General features: G+C 36.3%; 1 protein-coding gene across 3 annotated transcripts; it reads left to right on the top strand.

The window, feature by feature from the left end:
• Nucleotides 1-1334: 1334 nt before the first annotated feature.
• Nucleotides 1335-13142, top strand: LOC142611279 (DNA glycosylase/AP lyase ROS1). Of its 3 annotated transcripts, none has more exons than XM_075783368.1 (21): nt 1335-1595; nt 1937-2690; nt 3724-5469; nt 5585-5995; nt 6824-6914; nt 7011-7279; nt 7370-8265; nt 8367-8446; nt 8660-8744; nt 8834-8925; nt 9007-9075; nt 9206-9242; nt 9326-9408; nt 9842-10273; nt 10652-10688; nt 10782-10839; nt 11012-11151; nt 11493-11558; nt 11656-11770; nt 11849-11887; nt 12698-13142. In XM_075783368.1, the coding sequence occupies exons 2-21, from the start codon at nt 2129-2131 to the stop codon at nt 12811-12813; spliced, it is 5424 nt and encodes a 1807-aa protein (XP_075639483.1). In that variant the 5' UTR covers nt 1335-1595; nt 1937-2128; the 3' UTR covers nt 12814-13142. The 3 variants fall into 3 exon arrangements, with proteins under 3 accessions (XP_075639483.1, XP_075639484.1, XP_075639482.1); XM_075783369.1 differs by having other exon boundaries at nt 7376-8265; XM_075783367.1 differs by having other exon boundaries at nt 7011-8265.
• The last annotated feature ends 10476 nt before the right edge of the window (nt 13143-23618 follow it).

Genomic DNA, 23618 nt, shown 5'->3' on the forward strand with positions numbered 1-23618 from the left:
ATAAAAAATGGGTCATGTTAATAAATGCCCTTAGGGCATTCATTAACAATCTAATTTAAGAAAATTTTGACATAATTTTTATAAGAAATGAAAAAAATTATCAAAATATTAATTGTTTTCTTTTCTTTTTTCATAAAAACTTTCTTTAAATAGTTTATTAACTAATACCCTAAGAATATTCATTTATATTTTTCATAAAAAATAATATAAATATATATAAAATAAATCTTAATTAAAATTCGTGTCGTATTCATATAATGTCTATTCTCTCTTAGACAGGATAAAATCTGGAAACTATAGAAGCATCCAATCAATTAATAGAAAATATAATAATAATAATAATAATAATAGAATTTAGGAAACCCATGGTGGGCCACACTCTCTTTTACAACTTTTCCTTTATCAACTTGCACATATAATGTCACAGTTTTCAACTTTTTGCAATAAGAATAAAGAACCCTCACCCACGTAAACGCAATAAATGTTAAAATGTTGCATGTGCCATGCAGAGTTTTGAAAGAAGGAATTAAACACGTAACGCAGCCAAATAATACAAGTGTTTATATTTTATTCTCCATTCACTAATAACAAGATGCTTTGGTGGGCCACGCCCACTTTTGTTAGATTTCATCTGTCAACTTTCAAATATGTTAAACTATTATTCTAATTTCTAATAAAGAATCTTGTTTTACGTAGATACATACTCTTGACCGACGTTGCATGCACCATGCAGAGTTTTGAACGAAAGATTTCACGTAAAGAGCATTAAAAAAAAAAAATCAGTTTCGGACACTGTTTATTCACCAATAATTTGCACCTAGTACGACTATTTTAGCACACAGTAAACGCTTCCACAACCATCTGATGATAAATCAATAAATTCTTTGATACCTCATTCACCAAATTCAATTAACACCACCAACTTCCGAAGTAGATAAGCGTGCCCTCAATGAGAGTCATTTTGTACCGCTAGGTAGGGGACCACAAACGGCGTCACTGACGTGGGGCGTTAACACTTTTTGTAGCTAACCGACGAATAGATAAAATCACACACATACCCTCGAAGGCCCTCGAACACATCGCCAATCCTAACGGTCTCACCGACGCCGTCAAAACCAGACCCATTATTGACTTTTCACTAGCTTGCACGTGCCAAGCGTTCAGGCAAAGTTGCCACGTGAGCATCTTTGATTTTCAGTTCGTTCACGTGTTTAGGGTCCAGCCTCGACGCTTCACACGCCGTGCCAATTGGCCAAGACAATTTTACCATTTTGCCCATGTGGTGTACACTTCGTAGCAAAATACAAATAACTTTCACATACACACACATACACATAGTTCTTTCTCTCTCTCTCTCTCTAATAATTAATTAAACGAAAATAAAATTACACTACTATACATTAATAAGAAGAAAGACTGAGTTGCTTACCGGGAAAAGAAGTTATTCTTCAAAAGAGCACAAAATATATATATATTTATTATAAAAAAAAAAAAAAGCTCTTGCTTTTAGTGTTAGCTTTGATTTCCAAGCTTCATACTTTGTTTTCTTGGTCCCATGTGGTTGAGCCAGATCTCCGGCATTGACTCACTCTCAGGTAAGTCTGATGGCTCAAAATTTAATTTTCATTTTTAATTTACATTCTGGTGAAGTTTTTAGCTTTTTTTTAAGCACAAAATTTCAATTTGTTAAATTGATTAGAAATTTGTTCTCTGCAGTTCATATAATCCTTTACCCATTTCTTGTTTTTTGTGATAAAATTCTTTCTCACTTTATTCCCAAATTGAGAAAGATCTAAAAGGGTGTTTCTGGGTGATTTTTATAAGATTTTTTAGAAACTGGGTTTTTTTTTCTTTTTTTTTTCCATTTTCTGACTCTGTTATTTCTCTGCCTCTTCTGACTCACTAATCCAAAATTTTCTATTTTTGTCTCCTCCAGGAGAATCCTACAAAATGGGGCTAAAGATTTTTCACAGTGAAGATAAAATCACCACAGAATTTTTTGGTGATGGGAAGGCTGTTATTTGTTGTAGTTTTTGCTTATAAAGTGTAGAAGAAATAAGGATAGAGAAATAAAGATTAAATTTTTAGCAAAATTGTTTTTTTTTTTTTTTTTTTTTTTGAAGGAGAAATGGATGTTAAAGAAGGCCAAGATGGGTTACAAATTGAGGGTTCTTGGATTCCAAAGACCCCTGTTAAACCCATTCTGCCAAGAACAACAACGATCTACACAGACGCACAGGGAAACCAGCTTGACCAAGCAATTTGGTTGGGATCAGACACATTTTCTTCTAATTTTACTCAAGCCTCTCAAGCTAGTGAAATAGTTGCATGTTGCAATTCCTCAAATTGCAGCCAAGTACACAACTGCGTCAACAGTTCAGCTAATAAAAATATTGACAGTGTGGGAGCTTGCTGCATAGAACCCTTACCCAGATGGAATAATCTCCGGTTTGCTGATCTCCTGGCCCTCGCAGATGCGGCCTCCGCGGCGGCCGGTAATGTAGCACCACCACCACCACCACCACCACCACAGGGTAATGACACTGTTGCAACAAGTTCTTTCTTGTCTGTTACAAATTGTCAGAATGGAAATTATGGGGCAGATCACAGCTCTGCAAGCCTGTTTGGAAACCACGATCTCCAATCGAAACCGTGGACAAATAGCCACTGCATGGCGGAAGAACCTAACCGTAAGTCCTACTAATTCTTGCTTCTAAAAAATCCCATGTATATATCGCTTTGAAATGGATCCGTTTCATGTTTTCGATTTTAGATTAAATATTATAAATCTAAAATTGTACTGTAATTAGTGCCACGTCATTTAAAATAAAATATATTTATTTAAAAATTTTAAATGACATGACACTGTATTAAATAACAGTAAAATGACCTTGCTAATTTACTTTTTTGACCTTCACCTCTCTGGCAGCTTTTTTTTATTTTTTAATTATTATTTCGAAAAGAAAGTGTCATTTGAGCTAGAGCGGTTACTTTAAATTAAATATTATAAATATAAAGTGTATATAGCGCCACGTCATTTAAATGACATGGCACCGTATATTGTAATTTTAAAATTTTAAATGACGTGGCACCGCACACTAACCGTAAATAAACTGTAACTGTAAAATTCCTCACTTTATTTTACTTTTAATTTTCACAACTCTAGCAGCTCTTTTTTTTCCCCCTAAAATATATAAATAAATAAATTGTTAGTAAGCTACGTTGTGTCAAGCAAGAGCTTAGTACTTCACCTCTAATTACTTAATCACACAATCAAGGAGATAGGACTAGGAGAAAAGATCAGAGAAACAATACTAAAGGTTAGAGAGATAAGATACTGGGGATATATTAGACAAACTATTGCCAGTATGAAAGGATAAAAACATTCTTTTTATTGGTAACTATGGATATAAACATCAGTACTCTGGTAACAACACAATGACTGGGATGCAGTCACAGCATGGGTTTTTAGGACAAGCAGCAGATTAACAGAATTGGATCTAACATGAACATTTAAACTAGTTTACTTTACTGCACTGCGGATTATGTGCATGCCCCAAATGTGTTATTTCCTGTGGACTTCAGGGACGACCACATTCCGATTACTTCTAGTACAAGGACAAATTGAATGAAAAATGAAAACTTATGCACACTGTAACAATGCGAGTTACAATTTTTTGTTGTCACCTTACTTGTCTGAAATAATTTAATGTTACTCTACAGATGAACATTGTACCCCTCATCGGCAGTCCTATGATCTTAATTTACCACCGAGGACAATGTCTGATGCGAACTCTAGCAAGACCAATCCCCAGTTGGCACCCATAACACCAGAGAAGGACATGAGAGAACCAAAGAAATCAGTTTCAGATGTTCAACATTTATGTGCAAACGAAAGAATGGATGAGGAAACAGAGAAGCAGAATGAAGTTGCTGCCACAAGAGTTGACACCAATGAGGTCCAACCCAATAAAGAACTCTCAACGCCTGTTACAGATTCATCACTTGCTGCTGTTTCCACTCCATTCAAGGAGAGTGACTTCCCTGACAAGGGAAGCAGCCAAGTTATTGACCTGAATAAAACACCACAGCAGAAACCAAGGCGGAGAAAACACCGGCCCAAGGTTATCACCGAAGGAAAACCAAAAAGAACTCGCAAGCCAGTGACTCCAAAACCTGCTGGTTCCAAGGAAAATCCAACAGGGAAGAGGAAGTATGTACGAAGGAAAGGAATTGAAAAGCCCTCTATGACTCCTCCAGCAGAAGTAATTGGAGAATTTACTGATCTGAAAACGCCCAAACGTGCTAGAAAGTCATGCAGGAGGGCTTTAAATTTTGATGTAGAAGGACAAGTGCAAGATGAAAGCTCTACATGCAAACCTTATATTGATTTAGATCCAGATATACCGACCCAAGATTTTTGCAGTAATGAGGGTGAATCGATATCAACGGTACAGCTCAGCAAAGGGACTGTAAAACACACAGAAGCTGGCATTGCCTATGACCTCGCCTGCTCAATGAATCAGATGCTGAAAGATTACATATCATTGCCTGAAAGGCAAGCCCCAAGCACAACGCACCCTACAAAGACTGATTCCTCACAGGCAGAACTGAATGCTGATTCCCATAGGGATAACAATACAGAAGGGGAAGGTCAACTGATTGCTCATGATGGAAAGGAAAACACTGCAAAAGTCATCCTAAAAACTGACAATCAAATATCACCAAAAAGTCCAAATGATTCCAACTGCAGCACCAGTGCAGTTCTTTCAAAAGGAGAACAAGCAAGGCAATCGAAGAGAAGGCATTCTCGTGCTGCTGAACAAGCTGATGCCAGCACAACAAACCTAGCCGGGGCTCAGTTTAATATTTTAGACGCATACAATGTGATGGATTGGATGCATTTTCCAAATATTCACAAGAAAAAGAGAACTGAAAAGGGACAGAATTCTACCACCTCTAGTTCATCATCTTGTGTTACTGCCACTAAAAATGTTGTGAGAATAGCGAAATGTCCCCTACAAGATGCTGAAGAAAATCCTTGTTCATCAAAAGCCAGCCACTGGGTTTCTGGTCCCCAGTTTGATGCTGGTACAGTTTCCCTGACAGATGGAGGAAAAGATCTTCAAAATAATCATCCAAGTTTTGAGTGTATTCTAGCTTTAATTCAGACAGAGAGGTCAACAAGAAAGAGATCTAGAGGCCCTACTCGTGCTCGTAACTTGACTTCCCTGACCAATTTTCCAGAGTGCATAACTCACCCCACCAAACAAGCTCTAGTGGAAGGTGATGGGCAAACAATTGAGATTCCACAAAAACCTCACACATGCATAGAGGCCCTGGTTGCAGAGATGCACACAACATTGGCAAGAAAGAAGCGAACCAAGAAAAGAAACTCTGTTGTCGGCTCAGCTTCACACCAGAAATTAGTCTTGTATAATCACAACCTACCCTCTTTCAATTTATCAGGTACTTTAACTATAACCTCACTTCACTTTTGGCTAGTCAAAAACTAGTAAGTTCTTGAAAACCCATGAAATCTGCCAAGGAGTTATTTCTAATTTCCATAAGCCACTTAATGCAGGTGCTTCTCATGAAGTAACATGGAAGCAGATGTTTTCTATTGATGCAATAGTCGAGCAATTTAAGCATCTAAACATCAATAGGGAAAGCAGTAATTTTTCACTACTACAGCATAATGCAGTTGTCCCCTACAACATGCAAAATCAAGAGCACAATGCACTCGTCCTTTATAAAAGAGATGGTACAGTTGTACCCTTTGAAGGTTGGTTTGATCCTATCAAGAAACGACGTCCACGGCCTAAAGTTGACCTTGATGAAGAGACTAATAGAGTGTGGAAACTTTTGTTGGAGAATATAAACAGTCAAGGTATTGATGGAACTGATGAAGAAAAGGCAAAATGGTGGGAAGAAGAACGAAGAGTATTCCGTGGACGTGCAGATTCTTTTATTGCACGCATGCATCTTGTACAAGGTACCAATACTTGATCTTGTTCTAAAACTCTTTCTAAGTGGTTATTTAATATATTTCTATTTAAGAATGTGCACAGTACAATGTTATTCAATTAAAAGATTATTAATTTCTGATATTCATTCATATTATGACACAGAGTGAATTGGGCAACATCACAAGTGTCATTTTTTTTTAACAGCCCATTCTTCAAAGAGTTGTTTTAGTGCCCATCCGGATTCCAAATTCTACCATAAATTGACTTGTAATATCCCTAAATGGGCACTTCATTACCTTTGAATTACCGCTAAGCAGATAACCATAATATCGTCTTCCGAAAGCAGTGTTAAAGATCTCCTAAGAGGTAAAAGTTTAATAGCAAAGAAGTAGAGGAACACGTTTAATTTGTGGATAAATGAAGTTAAAAATGTGTGATAAGATGTAGTCAGCCAAAATAATATAGTAACTGTCAACAAGGGAAGAAAAAGACAATGAAATTCAAAGCATAGGATAGGCAGCAACCAAACGCCAAACCTAGATCTTATGCAATTTAACCAAGAATATAAGAGTCTCAAGGAAAGGGAAATGTACCTCCATTTAAATCAATACAATTAAAAGGATATAAACAATACCTACATGCACTATATCCTTGGCAAATTGCACCACTAGTTCGGAAGCAACTAAAACAAGTAAACGGGGGCAGATGCTTAACTCCTTCCAAAAAAAATCCAACATAGCCTACTCAACAATGATTGCTAAGGAAACTTTGATGACAGTGATATAATAGAAAGCCTTCCCCTATTTTTTACCCATTGATATAATTCTAATTACAGCAGAATGCTATTTCCACAGGAGATAGACGCTTCTCACAATGGAAAGGATCAGTCTTGGACTCAGTTGTTGGAGTTTTTCTCACTCAGAATGTCTCCGACCATCTTTCTAGGTGAACTTTAGTTTCCAGTATATATAAGGAAGTTGATGTAAATTAGCAAAAGTGCAAATGAAAGATCCTTTATTTTATTTCTTCAATCTGTTGCAGTTCTGCATTTATGTCACTTGCTGCACACTTCCCCCTCAAGTCAACCAGCAACCAAAAAGCATGCTATGAAGAAGGGTTGAGCTTTGTAGTCGATGAACCAGAACTGTACATACTGGATCCAGAAGACAGTATACAATGGAAACCAGTTTGTGACCAGAGTTCCATGACGCTACATGACCCTGAACATAATGAAGAAAAAGAGGTAGTTAACAGCAACGAATCCCCTGGAGGCAGTACAGTGGCAGAAACAGCATGTTATACAGGAGAAGGTAGGCTAGCAACAACCTATTCAGTTTCATCTCAAGATTCAGCCTTTTCATCTCAAAACTCTTCACCTGTTCTAACTGCTGAAAACATAGGATCAGGCCTAGAGAGGAACTCAGAAGCAGACTATCTATTAAATGGGTCTAAGCCCAACAGCTCGGATGGCTTGGCTTCTATTGCGGAGCTTCAACAGATGGCTGGATCTACACTCCTAGATGAATTTTACAGTCATGTAAGTGGCAATGCACCTTCTGATGAGAAACCAAAGGATGCATGCAATGAATCCAAAGGTATGAATCATGACAACCAAAGACAAGATATAGACAAGATAAATGATCCTCAAAGCTCCCTAGGAGCATCCATGAGCCTTTCCAGTAATTATCATTTGCATCTGACCTCCTCTTCAAGAGTGCCAGAAGTTGAGTGCTCTGAGATGTTCAAAGAAGAAACCCAATCTTCTGACATTTCCCAGAACAAAGATGAAAATAGTGTGAGTGAACAAAGTGCACTAACAGTTGAATCTTCAAGTCAAGATACTGTTCAAAATAAGCTTACAATGAATGTTCCAAAAGCTCCTAGATCTTCAAGCAAATCAGGCAACAGCGTTCAAGTATATGAAAATGTGATCATTCCATCTCAAAGCCAGGTACTTGGGGACCCTAAAATTGATGAATCACTAGCTCAGGGGCAAAACATTGAAGTGCAACAAAGCTTGCCAAGTCTTTCTGGAGAAACCCAAGATGTTACAGCAATCAGTGAGATGAATGCTACTATAAAAGCAAAGAGAAGAAGAGCTGCAAAGGAGAAAAAAGAAAATGTTAACTGGGATAATCTTAGGAAAGAGGCGGAAGCCAATGGAATTAAAAGAGAAAGAACAGCAAACACAATGGACTCACTGGACTGGGAAGCTGTAAGATGTGCAGATGTTAATGACATCGCCAACACCATCAAAGAACGGGGGATGAACAACATGCTTGCAGAGCGTATCAAGGTATAAATATAATTTATGAAATATAGTTCTCAACTGTCAATGTGCTCATTAGGGTAGAAGACCATACATACCAAAACGCTTTGACTGAGAAATTTGTGCAGGATTTCCTTAACCGACTGGTTAGAGAACATGGGAGTACTGATTTAGAATGGTTGAGAGATGTTCCACCCGACCAAGCAAAGTAAGCCCACAAAACTAATTCATTTCAATTCCTTACACGAGAAACTCTAATACTTCCAAACACTATTTTCAGTATGTCACTTTCATGTTGGTGCAGTATACTATGTACTGAATGTGAATAATTTATTACCTCTTCAGCTTTTATACAAAGAAAAAAAAACGAAAAACAGACAGCTATTTACATCTATAAATCAACTTTGAATCATATGTGCAGAGAATATCTGCTAAGCATAAGGGGATTGGGGTTGAAAAGTGTAGAGTGCGTACGGCTTTTGACACTCCACCATCTTGCTTTCCCAGTAAGTTTATAATGAAAGCATAATTGCCCAGAATAGATTTCCAACTCTGAATGGATCTGTACATTTTTTTTTTTTTTTTACTTTCACAGGTGGACACAAATGTTGGACGAATAGCTGTAAGATTGGGATGGGTGCCCCTTCAGCCACTGCCTGAGTCACTTCAGTTGCATCTTCTAGAACTGTCAGTATCATTCCACCTAAATATTACTAATTAAACATATGCAATTATAACAGAAAAGATAATGTTATTGTGAACATATAGGTACCCAGTCTTGGAATCCATTCAAAAATATCTCTGGCCCCGATTATGCAAGCTCGACCAAAGAACATTGTAATGATTCCTCCCACTCCAATAATTTCAAATGCTTGTCTTTCATATGTTTAGCAATGATAGTAAAGCAGTTTCAATTCTTGATAAAGTTTCCACTGATCGTCTGACTTATTACAATATCTGCCAACAGGTATGAACTTCATTACCAGATGATTACATTTGGAAAGGTCTGTTGACTTACATTTGTTCTCTTTGCTGACCTATCAAAAGCTAAGAATGAACGGGACAACATTCTTTGAAATTTATGCAGGTCTTTTGTACAAAAAGCAAGCCAAATTGCAATGCATGCCCAATGAGAGGAGAGTGCCGACACTTCGCTAGCGCATTTGCAAGGTTTGCATATAATTGGTTCCAAAATTTTGCATCTATATTGCAATATTATTTACACTTAAAGTTACAACAAAGAAGGAATCACTTTCACGCATCCACCACCATCTAGAACCCTCAACATATGTTCAGTCTAATAAATTGATGAGATAAAAATAAAAAATTAGATGGCCAAACAAACATTCAAGAGCAACAAACAGTTGTAGATACCAAATTTCAATATCTAAAGAGAACAAGTTCATAGATCATGTTTTTACAATAAACAATGTCCCCCATCATATGAAAACCATCTAGTCTACTCTCTTTTCCAATTTTGTTAACATTGTACTAGGGAACACTGGGGATTCCCCTTCTGCATACCTACCTAAACAACCCCATCACATGGTATGCACATACAGCTGGTTTTGGTCAATTACATCACTAACCATGTTGGATGCAGTGCAAGGCTTGCCCTGCCTGGGCCAGAGGAGAAAAGTATAGTGACTGCAACTGAAAACAGACCAGATGAAAACCCTACTTTGAACATTGATCGACTGGCCCTGCCTCTCCCTCAGGAGTGCAGACAATTAGAAGCAAAAACTGGAGTTAGTAACTGTGAACCTATTATTGAAGAGCCAGCAACGCCAGAGCCAGAATGCACTCAAGCAGAAAATGACATTGAGGACACTATATATGAGGACCCTGATGAAATTCCTATAATCAAACTTAACATTGAGGAGTTCTCTCAGAACTTACAGAATTATATGCAAAAGAACATGGAACTTCAAGAAGGTGACGTGTCAAAGGCCTTGGTCGCTTTAACCCCAGAAGCTGCATCAATTCCAACACCCAAGCTAAAAAATGTGTCTCGACTACGAACAGAGCACCAAGTGTAAGTTGACATCTCACCTCCAACTAATCATGAGATATTTCAAACTTGTTCATGCAAGATTTTAATTCAATGTCAGAATGGATGGTAAATGGTTCAAGTGAGGAAATATAACATCTGACCTTTCCAAAAAAAAACTCACAAAAACTACAAAGGATGTTCTCTGGTTTGTATTTCATGCAAATTTTTATTTTTTTTACCTATGTTCACACATATATACTAAGAACTCATGAACATCCCTAGTGAATCATGTGCTAAAAAATGACAAACAAATCAGCTGTACAATACAAGTTTCTCTATCTTTTATTCTAGATGATACAGAGCAACTATTGTATTGGTCAATTACTCAGAATATACTGAATGGTTTTTCACCTGATGCAGCTATGAACTTCCAGATTCACACCCTCTTCTGAATGGGGTTAGTTATTCCAGCACTGACTTAACTAGGAACATCACTTACCTTGTATATCCATATTCATTCTCAGATTAATTGCTTTTGCTTCAATTACAGCTAGATAAACGAGAACCTGATGATCCCTGCTCATACCTTCTTGCTATATGGACACCAGGTAAGCAGACAACACTTAGCCCTGCAATAGAAAACTCCTTTTACATAGTTGAAGTTTATGTGCTACATTGATCAGAGATAGTTAGAAAACATATCCCAATTAGGCTATTAGCTAGATACATATTCGCTCCAATTCTTATCATTTCCACTAAATGCTTTCATGTTTACCTCAGGTGAGACAGCAAATTCCATCCAACCACCTGAAAAAAGTTGCAGCTCCCAAGAATATGGCAGATTGTGTGACAAGAAGGAATGTTTCTCATGCAACAGCATACGTGAAGCAAATTCCCAGATGGTCCGAGGAACAATTTTGGTGAGGATATGACTATCAAATGGACCTATTGTGAATTGGTGATACCAAAGTACATCTCTTGAAAAATTATATAGTAATTACTACTAATAATAGCAGCAAAACCCCCCCAAAAAAATATTTACTATTCATATATCTAATAAAAAGGGTCGTACTCGTTACACAAAACTCTCATTTTTGTGGCATTTGAAAGGGGTGATTGGTAGGCAACCTTACCCCCAGGTTTTTTAGTAAAGGCCAGCTCCTGGACTTAAACCCATGATCTATCACTTTTGGGCACTATTCATATATCTAATACCATATAAAATCATAAGCTAACCAATATTTGAACAAATCACAAACAGATACCATGTCGAACAGCAATGAGGGGAAGCTTTCCACTCAATGGCACCTACTTTCAAGTTAACGAGGTCAAATCCCAATACCCAGATCATTCTATTTCTCTCTGCATTTTAAGCCATGTCTCCATTTCAGGTGGTACAATTATTGGATATTATTTGTATGCAGGTATTTGCCGACCACGATTCGAGTCTCAACCCAATTGATGTTCCTAGAAATTGGATATGGAACCTGCGAAGGCGAACTGTGTACTTTGGAACCTCCATACCAACAATATTTAAAGGTAAAGATTGTATGGAGATACTTTTGGTTATATGATATAGGTCAACGAACAGCACTGAAAATGTTTCTTGCCTACTAGGTTTAACAACACAAGAAATTCAACAATGCTTTTGGAAAGGTACACGTTAATTCTACCTTATTTAATGTCCAATTGCTTTAATTTGATTATATCTATTTGTTGCTTTAATTACATGAACCTTTTCTAGAGTTTCGCACAAGGCTACTTCACTCGGAATTTTTTTGTTTCCAAACGTCTTGCACTAAGAACACTAAAAGCAGTTGCGTACCCCTCTATATGAATACTTATAGAATAAATAAATAAAATGAATACCAATTTAGCTGCACTATTTGACTAGCATGTTACTCGCACCAAATCCTGCAGATAGACAAGAATGAAAATGATAATAAAAATATTTTACATGATATCAAAGTGCATTTGTGATTGATGACCCAAAGAACCAAAGAGCTTGCATATGTATAAGTCAAAAGCGTAGGTCTCCTATATGTCCCCAGTATATATAAGGTGAAATGGGCACTCAAGTACTTCAGATGTTGGCCTAGAAAAAAAATAAAAATAAAATCCCTTCATTCATGCTATTAAACAGAGAGGATGAAAGCACATAGCCATCCTCAACTTCCCTGCTCTAGAAAAAAATACTAGACATCTGAATAAGCAATATGCTCTCCAAATGACAAAGTGCAAGCTCAGTAGCAAGTACCACCTTACTATAACCTTCTATCTAGGCACAGTAATGTTTCCTACTGCAAAAGCATCTGCAAATGTGCCGAAAATTCTAACTAAACTTAGGCCCATAGGAAAGGCAACCTCTCTTAAGGGAGAAGTTTATCGAATTAGGTCAATGTGAAAATTTTACCAGAAAAATTTATGATTCTCAGTTGGCTCAAAAGTTACTGAAAATTATTGCAGGATTTGTTTGTGTGAGGGGATTTGACCAGAAATCAAGGGCACCTCGTCCTCTAATGGCGAGACTGCACTTCCCGGCTAGCAAGTTGACCAAGACAAAGGGTAACACGGATGATTAGTAGATGGTGATAAGCTCAAATGGCTTGACACTAAATCCACAATGTGTAGACAAGTATTTAGCGGCGGAGCATGCAACAGTTCTGACTTGGTTCATTAGAGAAAAAAAAAGTGAATTTACAGCAGAGTTGTATGATCTCACAGTGACGTGAGCCTGTAACATGTGATTTTCAATGTTGTAATTACTTTATGTCTTGCTCAAATCTTGAGCCATTCTTCTAGAATCAGCAAACATGACAAGAATGTCATATTGTACTTGATAGGTACTTTTTCTTGTGCAAAAACACGAGAGCCATGTGATATGGGTAACTGGAGCGCATTTGCGAGAGCACATGAGAATAGCATAACAGTAGCAGCTAATCAAAAAAACCCATGGCCCAGATTAATACAGACATTTATATAATTATCGTCTAGGCAAAGAAAAAGTGTATGTATAGATAAAATTGGTTTAGTAGAATAAAAATAAGCAAACAATTCAACACCTGTTACCCTTACACCCATCTAATCAAGTGGATATATTATGTAACAAATATGTGCAACATTTCTTAAACAACAGATATAGGCAAAATTATTATCACATGCATGTGAAGGAAGTGTTCGTTTCCTCCTGCTATGCACGCGAAGGAAGTGTTTGTTGCATCTATCTTATCACATGCCTTCACATATATCATTTTTCTACATTTTAGTCCGAAGTTATGCCCTCTGGTATGGATTTAGATCCGGTAATAGCTACCACTATTGCACCGTGCAATAGTAATCAATGACAGAAATTGAAAATTAAAAAATTCACTGTTAATCTTAGTCATTGGATCATAAAATTTTTTAACCTTTCAAATTTTTTACTTTTTACCTTCTTTTTTTAACTTTTACATCTCTCAACAACACAATAATTTAACCCCTATGTTACTTTATTAATTGACATGTTATTTTTACTACTTCTACTAATGATATTTTCTATCTTCCTTCAATAATTGTTTGTTCTCTCAGCTTTAAATCAACTCAATCTTTTTTACTAAAGCATTACCAAACTATCTCAAGTGAAACTGGGACCACCCCTCTTTCAGTGCATTTCCGACAAAATTATGCCACATCAAATAAAGGAGAAAGAGCCGGAATAGTTTTTCTGTATCTGGGCTTCCAACCATTCAAATCAGATGCTTTAAACACAAGCGGATGCTTCATCAGTTACAACTCTTCACAGACACTAATATGTTCTCCAGAAAAAGAGCACTAGAAGCAAAAATCAACGGTGGTAAAGTTGGGATGTAAAGAAATAAAGAGGCTAAGATTGTGCCAACATCAGACCAACCAAAGACCCCTCTCCACGTTGACCTAAGTCCAATGCCTTCCAAGTATACAAAGACATGAAGCGACTCAAAGTAAGACATTTACTAGTGCTTCCATTTCAGAATACGCAATAACTGATTTGGCACATGAAGAATAGCTTGTAGTCCCAAAAGCTTGAAGGTTCACAATGAATAGAAAACTGATTGAAATTTGAAACGTATAGGCATAATCTCTCTGGTTTAAGATCATAACCTCTAAAGTCATAAAATTCTACACAACACATTTCAACCAAGCATATTTTTTAAACCCTTCAAAACATTGGTTTACAGCACAAATTACCCACTAAAAGACGAATAAAAATCACCAGTGACTGGTGAATATTACTGTTGAAGATATAATAGCTCAAGAGGCCCAAGCTCGTTGTAGGACTATACATCCATGTGTTCATGAACTTGTGCAACAACAAAACTAATCTTAATCCTATTTATAATGTCAAGTACTACAATCATAGGTTGGCATACGGTTAGCTACTGCATAAATGTTACATTAAGTGTAACGTGAAAAATTCGAATAACAAAAAATTTAGTCTTGCTTCCATTTACTGTTTTCTCAGTCACTCTCAATCTTTCAAACGACAATTCTAACATGGTATCATAGTCATGTTTCAACAACTTTAACAACTACGAAACAATCAGTCGTTTAGGCTGTATTTCTGCCTCGTTACAGATAAACCCCAAAGCTCATGTCGTATGCAATCAGGGGCGGAACTACGTAGAGCATTGGAGACCCCCAAACTTTTCAGACATTCAACTTTCACCCTTATATTTAGCTAAAATTTTCAAATATATCTATATAATTCCCCCAAACACCTCATACTTCTTATATTACATTCTTGCATTAGCTAAAATTTATATTTGTTATTACTTTGCCCCTCATTCTTGAAATCCTAGTTCTGGACCAATTTTGCAGTAAGTGAAAAATCCTTATGGCGTACTGGGATGGAAGAATTTGAGAACGTGGATTTGGATTTAAGTAATTCAAATCTAAATACTTTGTTTGGATGCTTAAAAAAAATTAAGGATTCTGATTTAACAAATCCACTACAAATGTTTAAACCTTTAAAATCGACGAATTTGAAATTATCACATTTCAAATATATTGATTTAGAATCCAAATCCAAATCCAAATCCAAAAATTCAAATTTCAAAAACACAACCTAATAACTAGAGCGAAAAAAGTTAGTAATAACCAGATGAAGTAACAGGTCACAAAGTAGTTAGTATTAGCACTGTTTGGATTCAATTGCACGCATAGAACTCGTGTGTGTGTGTGTGTATATTTCTACGGACTCGGTTCAGAAAAATGATCAGCCTGATAAATCACCACGATCATCAATCGCCATGCGAATAGACACAACCATTCACGAGCATTAACAAGCAAAGCAGGTTCAATCAATCACCAATTCAATTGACAAAATAAACGACCAGAAATAACAAACAGATATATAAAAATCACAAGCCAGATTGGTTACAAGAATGTATCAAAAGTAAAGAACTGGATATCAAATCGATCGTCGGTCGATCGAGAATGATTTAGAGAATGATTTGAGATCAATGAGCGTACCTTATTAAATCTTTCTGTAGCAGAGGCGTTAGAGAAGAGAGCTTTTAGCCTATGTTTGGATTGAGAGAAATATGGAGGGAAAATTTGTAAAGAGAAATGGTGTGGAATTGGGGATCTGTGTGCGTGTGTTTTTTTGTGAGAGAACTAAAAATTTTAGAAGACTTTGGAATTTGCCGCCTTAGCGCCAATTTTTCATCTTATTTTCCCTCCTAATTTGATTGCTCGCGTCATACGTGGCAATTGTTGGGCTTTTAGCGGACATGGCGGGTGGGTTTAGAGATGGCTACAAATTTATCCAATAAAATACATCGAATAAGTATGACACTAGCTATGTTGTTTAAACAACAGTTTTTGTTGTTTAAACAACACAATACGTATTTTTATAATACTATTTTACTCACACGTATTTTTATAACATTTAAACAATATTACTAGAACAACATTACTAAACAGGCTTTTATCATAAAAAAATAATAAAAAAGACAAATAAATTTAATTACATATTACATCCTCTAAATTTTAATTTATTTTATATTTTATATTTAAAATAAATTAAATAAACTTTAATTTTATTCCTAAAAATTTCAAAATTTTGAATTATTCCCTTAAAATTACTTTTCATTTCTTCAATTAAAAAAAAACATTATTTTCCATTTTGCTTGGGAGCCTTTTTGTCAATGTTTGTACTTACGTGTTTATTAAGGGACACCTAAACTCAAAACGGCATTTTTTCAATGGAGTTAAAACAATGTGGTTTTGGGCATTGCAATATAAGGTTTATTTAACGTTTTATTTTATATGTTAATTGTGTGTCTGGATTGCGTTTCGTCTGTTACATTTGCGTTTTTTTTTTTTCCTTTTTTATGCACGCCTTTTAGGAGACACTATGCACTGTTCAGCGGGTCCTGTGCACTGTTCACAGAACCCACAAGTACTTTATTCAAAAAAAAATTTAAAAATGAGTCTCACGACACTATCCACACATTTAAAAATTATTTTGCAACAGTATTTTCAGTTTTCAGTTTTTAGCAAAATAAGCAGTATCCAAACAGACCCTAAGTTTGCTTACAAGTTTTTTCCCTTCACACATTTCACTTTAAAAAAAAAAAAAAAAACCAATAAACCCACTCTTTCTAAAAACAAGCTAACATTTTTTTTTTTGTCTCGTTTTTAAGTAGGCCTTGAGAAATAAGATATTGAAAACTTCACTAAAAAAATACAAAAGCCATAAAAAATTAGGGGATGCCAAACTCACTTTGGATATGCATTAATTAAAGAAATTAGTAGCAGTTTGGTACATAGACCAGTACTTTAGGAGAAATTATAAGGTCTTCATAGTGGACAAGTGATGTGGTCCACTATTCCAGTAAAAAACTCTCACCTATTTAAAATTGTTGAGTCAGTATTCGGTTTTTATTTAAAACTCCACAATTTTAAACAAGTGGAAGTTTTTTACTGGAATGGTGGACCACATCACTTGTCCACCATGAAAACCTTATAATTTCTCGTACTTTAGAGGGAAAAAAAAAATGTAAGAAGTTTTCTTTCCTTTTATTAACGTTGGAAGGCCATCTTTTAAAGCCTAAACTTACTTTGGTTTGTTTGTTTGCGTTTTTTTTTTTTTTTTAACGTTGTCTTAGGTTTAACAAATTTGATATTGGCCTAAAAAAAATAAATAAAAATAAAACAAATTTGATATTATGAACTGCCTTTTAATTTTGTAAAGGTATAGTAGTTGAATTATTATGCTTATTTTAAGCCCATTGTATGGCATTAATTATTGAGTATTTATCAAGTAGAACAATTAACAATATTAAAGGGTTTCTTCAAAAACAAAAAACTATATTAGAGGGCTACTTTTTGATAGATTTAAAAAATAAAATACCAAGTCCTTCCATTTCATCTTCTCAAAAAAAAAAATCCTTATATTTCAAATAATTTATGAATTTTTTTTTTTTTTGTATTTACTAGTTTTCACCAAATAAAAAGCTTATGTGGCTTTTTAGGGGTATTTTCACTCCAAGTCATTTTCTCTCTAAACAATTTTCTCTCCTTTCTGACTTAAGCATTAGAGCGTTTTTGGCAAACATCACACCGGTGTATTACACTTCTTTCCCAAGCTTTCTTGTAGGTTTCCACCAGAGACACAATCAACCACAGGACCGTCCATCCAGTGAGACGAGATCCTCAATTTGGTGATTTTTCACATCATCAGAGTTAAAACAGTGTCATTTTGAGCACTGCAATATAAGGTTTATTTAGCACTTTATTTTATATATATTGTTATCATTATTGTTTCTGTATTCTTTTTTCCCTTTCAATTTTACTCTCGCTACCTCCAAGATCTCACTCTCAACAAGAGCATCCTCCTTGCCTAAATTGTCCAACAAGGGCTTCTAGAATGTTCATGGAAGTTATGAAATGCTATCCGATTTAAACCATCGTCTCTCTCATAATGCTCACATAAATCTCACTCTCACATCAAATCTAAAGGAGGCAAGGTTATAGTTAAGATTCTTAGAACAAAAATAATATTATAGACCCAAGTAATCGGCATAAAGTGCACATGTAAGTTTGATAAACTATTAATTTCCTCTCTTTTATTTGTTGTCTAAAATATAAATATGAAATTTGATAATCATGTTTGTAAGGACGCAATTTGGTACCTAAACTCAAAAGAAAAAGGATCTAGACCCAAATAGCCCAATACAATGAATTTGTAGAGAGTAGGCTAGAAAACTAGGCTTTGATGAGTTAGACAGTAATTACAGTGAGCCTAGATGACAAGAAAACAAGAATAAACTAGTTTTGCCCAAAGAAAATCGTTATCGGCACAATCCAAGGAGACTAGTTTATATATATATATATATATATATATCTTTTGAATTTAGTTACAAGTCCAATTCTTGTTGCTACAATGTTTTTTCTCTCAAATCTCCAATCCTCCCTCATAATGGTGTCCCTCTTCTTTATATTCCCTTCCTTCTTCTTCATCTCCACCTTCCACATATAGGTCAAGTGGTTGGCTTTGATCTTTGTCCCATCAGCACCTTCTTGAAGTCTCTGGGAGTAGTTGTAAGGCTGAATATTACTGTTCAAATATCACCTCCACATTAATGCGGTCAGAGAGTTAGCTGCAGAGCATTCAATGCGGTAGTAGCAGTTTTCTCTTAAATATTTATTAGCTTCCCTTTGTCCTATGCTTTCCTGACGTTTATCCTTATCAATAAAAGCCTCTGAAGTGTTGCTCTTGACGGCTGACCACACCCTCTGACCTCTGCTTTGATTAGCCGAGGTGTCGTTTGTCCTCAGACTTCCTCCCTGAACCCTCATGACTAGACCCCTCTCTTCATACACTAACGTGGACCTCCACAATGACATTTATCCGTCTTCAGACTATTAGGCGTCCTCGGACGAGGCCCACAGCCCAACACGCATTACTGGGCCTGTCACTTCTACAATGTTCATAATTAATAGTCATTTATTATGATTGTATTTGTGTTGATGCTCATTTTAGAAAAGCTCAACAATAGGAACAAGTCCAACTATATGGGTAGGAAGAGAGTTAGTGGATTGAGAAAGGAAATTCATCAAGCTCGAATGGCAGGAATGATTGGTCTTAGGCCCCATAAGGTAAACAAATGGGCTTTGGGAAAAGCAAATGGGCCTACAGGAGCCCAAATGAAGAAGCAGTAAACTCATGGGTATTATGTGATGTAAAAAAGTGAGAATTGGCCACAGCAGACCTGAAGTAATGAAGTAAGAAAGGAAGGGGTTGATGGAAGGCCCAGAACCCCAAGGATGAAAGATATAGTAATTGGGCCAAGGAAGCCCAAAATGGTTGGTAAAAACTCATGGGAATGTAGAGTTGGAAACGAGCCGAGGATGCCCAAGGAAATAAAATGGGTCGAGGATGCCCAACGAGGAAGAAATGGACCAAAGTAGTCCACAAGCAATGTAATAGGTCAAAAAAGCCCAAAGTAACATGACTATTGATGAGGAATGAAGAAAAATTAACGTACTTTAGACCGTCCATGTAAAAGTACTCCAGACAGTCCATGGTCATCCACACCAACAGTCGTCCAGAAGAAAGCACCAGGACGAGGCTAACGTCCATGGTCGTCCATAGACGAAAACACACCCGCAGCACTCGTCCTAGGAAAGCTATCAACCCCATCCTGAAGGGGTTCGTCCACAAGAGGGCCCCTGGACGAGCCCTTTACACTTGGGAATTCTTGAGTACATGTCACCATTCCGTAACATACGCATAACTTTTGGTGACCGTTATATGAGAAAATATAACTCCTAAACGGTTGTGAAAGTTATCTTTGAACCCTCGCACCTCCTCAAATCCAGGGGAGGTTACAAACCCAATAACTGTTCCTAGGACACTATATAAACACCCATTCAGATCAGAAAAAGGTACGCTTGATATTTTCCCAAAAAGTTGGAACTCCGAAAATATAGAGAGAAAACTAACTTTGCCATCGAAGGGTTCTTGGCCAGCAATCCCGGTCACCTTTGATCGTTTTTCTTTCTTTTCCAGGCCAAGAAGCAAGCAGTCCTGTCAAGTCCGAAGCATCCAGCCTACTGATTTTCTTCGCATCATCAACTATAAACCCAATAACAATATTAGGACATTGTAACTAATTGAGGGAAGAGCATACAGTATGCCTGAAAGAGGCCCAGCAAGCAGGGAACAAATAGCACCGTAGCAAGAATAACATAATGGCATGACTTGAACATTGGCAAGCCAACGGAAGGAACAAATAGTTGACTAAAAGAGAAAAAAGTCCACAGTCAAGTAAGGCCTAGCCCTTAGGGGAAGCAAGCCATAAAAAATGGAGGATCATAAAACAGTTCACGCCACAAAAGGTCAAGAATGAGCAGTAAAATGCACTGGCAAGCCTCCAATTCACGGAAAATGCATGAGCAGCAGACAAGTTTTGAAAATATACGAAAGTGGAGCACGCACAAAACCCAGGCACCACCAACCTATACCTAGCCAATACAAGAGTGGAGAGTCATGGGTTAGAGGTAAGAAATGATATGGTCTGGTGATTAGGAGAAAGAAATGCCTATTCTGGAGTTCTTGCTCAAACTCTTTTGGGGGAAATGTTCCGCTGGGATGACATACTACCCAAAAGGAGGATGAGTTGGAACCACTAAGTGCATGCCATGAGGGATAAAGAGAGAGAGAATGCTCACCTTGTTGTGGATAGGAATATCACGGTGAACAAGCAAACAAAGTAAAATTCTTTGTCTGATAATGGGGTGTGGCACGGCCAGCACAATTAAGTGGTGGTGGTCGGGCAGCTAACAAGCTAGTAAGTGGTCTGAAAGTACACCCACGCCCAGACAAAAGTAGTTAAAGGTTAAAATAGTAAAAACCAGCCACGACAGGCAATATATAGAGAGCTCTAACCGTGCATAAGATCATCATCACATAGTAGCAACCACTCAGAGAGAATTACAGCACCACCATCACCTTAACACTACACGAGTAAGCATTAAGAAAGAAAGAGAAGCAGGAAAGAATCAAAGTAGCGAAACAGAAAAGAAAGAGAAAAAGAATCAAGAAGAGAAATAAAGAGTGCAGAATGATAAGCATGCACTAATAGACTCCATTCTCTCCCTCTAAAAATCTACCCTCTGTTGAGGATAAATGATTCATTTGGGCATAAGCCATTCAAGCTCGTATCCTCAAAGTGGGTAATTTCTAACGACAGAATCTTCTGCAAGGTTATCCACGTTGAGGAAGTGATTCCCTTCTTAGTCTTAATCCCGTAATACAACTAAACATAGTAGACTAACCTTTTTTCCTTTTGATTTTATTATTTATTATAATTATTTCCTTTCTTGTCTTTGTAATTTCACTCATAACGTGTTTTTTATTGCTATATCGTTTCTTTTGTTAAGGATTCCTTATTTATTTCATCTAACGGAAAGTATATTGCATTTATTATTGCCATACTGTTCTTGTCTGCTATAACTCTTCTGGAACAGTTTCGCCTTCTATGGGCATGTGACCCAAGTTTCAGCAAAAAATGGACATAGTTTGTGCATAAGCCGGGCCAAGGTGGTTGCAATTGAACCGGTCCCAACTCTCCTATCCTGAACACTTGGTCCTTGATACAGCAGGAGGCAATCCAACCCAAAATCACAAAAGGCCCACCACAATTTGTATATGAAACTAGTATTTATTATACTATATTACTATTTAAAGGAAATATGATATGGCATGATTTTAACGAAATGTTTAAATATGAAATATAATTTAAAATGAATATATATTTATATCTGAACGGGTTAAAGTTATTCCTAATGTAACTATAATTAATGTTACACTACTCATTGACTTGTTATTAAATTTAAATTTTGAAAATTTCACAATTGAATTGCATATTCTATATATTATTAACCTGCACGCTAATATTCATGCTAATTAAATGTTATTTACTATTAGATCTATAAACTCATCTGTTATGCATTATTTTGAGTTACAAAAATTTGAATTTAAACAATTGATTGATGACATGACTATTGATTTTTTATCGTTTTTAAATTGTGCAAGCATGCAAAATATAGGCAAAAATCCAAAACTGGCCCTCTAACTTTCAGCTTTTTTCATTTCAATCCTCTAACTTTCAGTTTTATCATTTCAATCCTCTGACTTTCAATATTTGTCAATGTAGGATTCCGTTAGAGCTCAATTAGGGGCTGCCGTTAAGGGTGCTGAAATGACGCCATTTTGCTTCTTCTTCTTTTTCGAAATTAAAAGAAAATTTTTAAAAAAATCTATTAAAAAAAACATTTAAGGGGAACGACGTCATCGTTCCCCTTCCCCTGAAATCAAAACAAAGAAGTGAAGAACACTCAAATCCCTAACTATGTAAATTTGGGGAAAACAAAGAGAGAGACCGAAATGGAGAGATGGAGAGATTGAGATCGAGATAGAACAATTTGCAGAGATAGAGAAAGAGCACGAATGGTTTTTCTGTATTTGGGCTTCCAATCATTCAAATCAGATGCTTTAAATACAAGCAGATGCTTCATCAGTTACAACTCTTAACATGATAAAAAATCATCATTCAAAGACTGCTTGTGGGGTGTGGGGGCCAAGGGCTAGGGTTTAAGTCTCCAGGAGGGAGCTTCACACACATATACACTTAAATTAAATTAGAGTAGAATTCTATCTTGTATTAAAAAAAAAAAAAAAGACTGCTTCATCAGTTACAACTCTTAACATGATAAAAATTCATCATTCAAAGACACTAATATGTTCTCCAGAAAAAGAGCACTAGAAGAAAAATCAACGGTGGTAAAGTTGGGATGTAAAGAAATAAAGAGGCTAAGATTGTGCCAACATCAGACCAACCAAAGACCCCTCTCCACTTGACTAAGTCCAATGCCTTCCAAGTATACAAAGACATGAAGCAACTCAAAGTAAGACATTAACTAGTGCTTCCATTCAGAATACGCAATAACTGATTTGGCACATGAAGAATAGCTTGTAGTCCCAAAAGCTTGAAGGTTCACAATGAATAGAAAACTGATTGAAATTTGAAACGTATAGGCATAGTCTCTCTGGTTCAAGATCATACCCTCTAAAGTCATAAAATTCTACTCTAACACATTTCAACCAAGCGTATTTTTTAAACCCTTCAAAACATTGGTTTACCGCACAAATTACCCACTAAAATACGAATAAAAATCACCAATGACTGGTGAATACTACTGTTGAAGATATAATAGCTCAAGAGGCCCAAACTCGATGTAGGACTATATATCCATGTGTTCATGTACTCGTGCAGCAACAAAACTAATCTTAATCCTATTTATAATGTCAAGTGCTACAATCATAGGTTGGCATATGGTTAGCTACTACATAAATTTT

The sequence above is a fragment of the Castanea sativa genome, chromosome 9 (assembly GCF_040712315.1).
Source record: "Castanea sativa cultivar Marrone di Chiusa Pesio chromosome 9, ASM4071231v1".
Lineage (NCBI taxonomy): Eukaryota > Viridiplantae > Streptophyta > Magnoliopsida > Fagales > Fagaceae > Castanea > Castanea sativa.

Coding starts and splice junctions, on each gene's coding strand:
- LOC142611279 (XM_075783367.1), top strand. CDS start 2,129: ATGGATGTTAAAGAAGGCCAAGATGGGTTACAAATTGAGGGTTCTTGG. Junction 9,076..9,205: donor AAGCTCGACCAAAGAACATT/GTAATGATTCCT, acceptor ATCTGCCAACAG/GTATGAACTTCATTACCAGA. Junction 10,689..10,781: donor CACACCCTCTTCTGAATGGG/GTTAGTTATTCC, acceptor CTTCAATTACAG/CTAGATAAACGAGAACCTGA.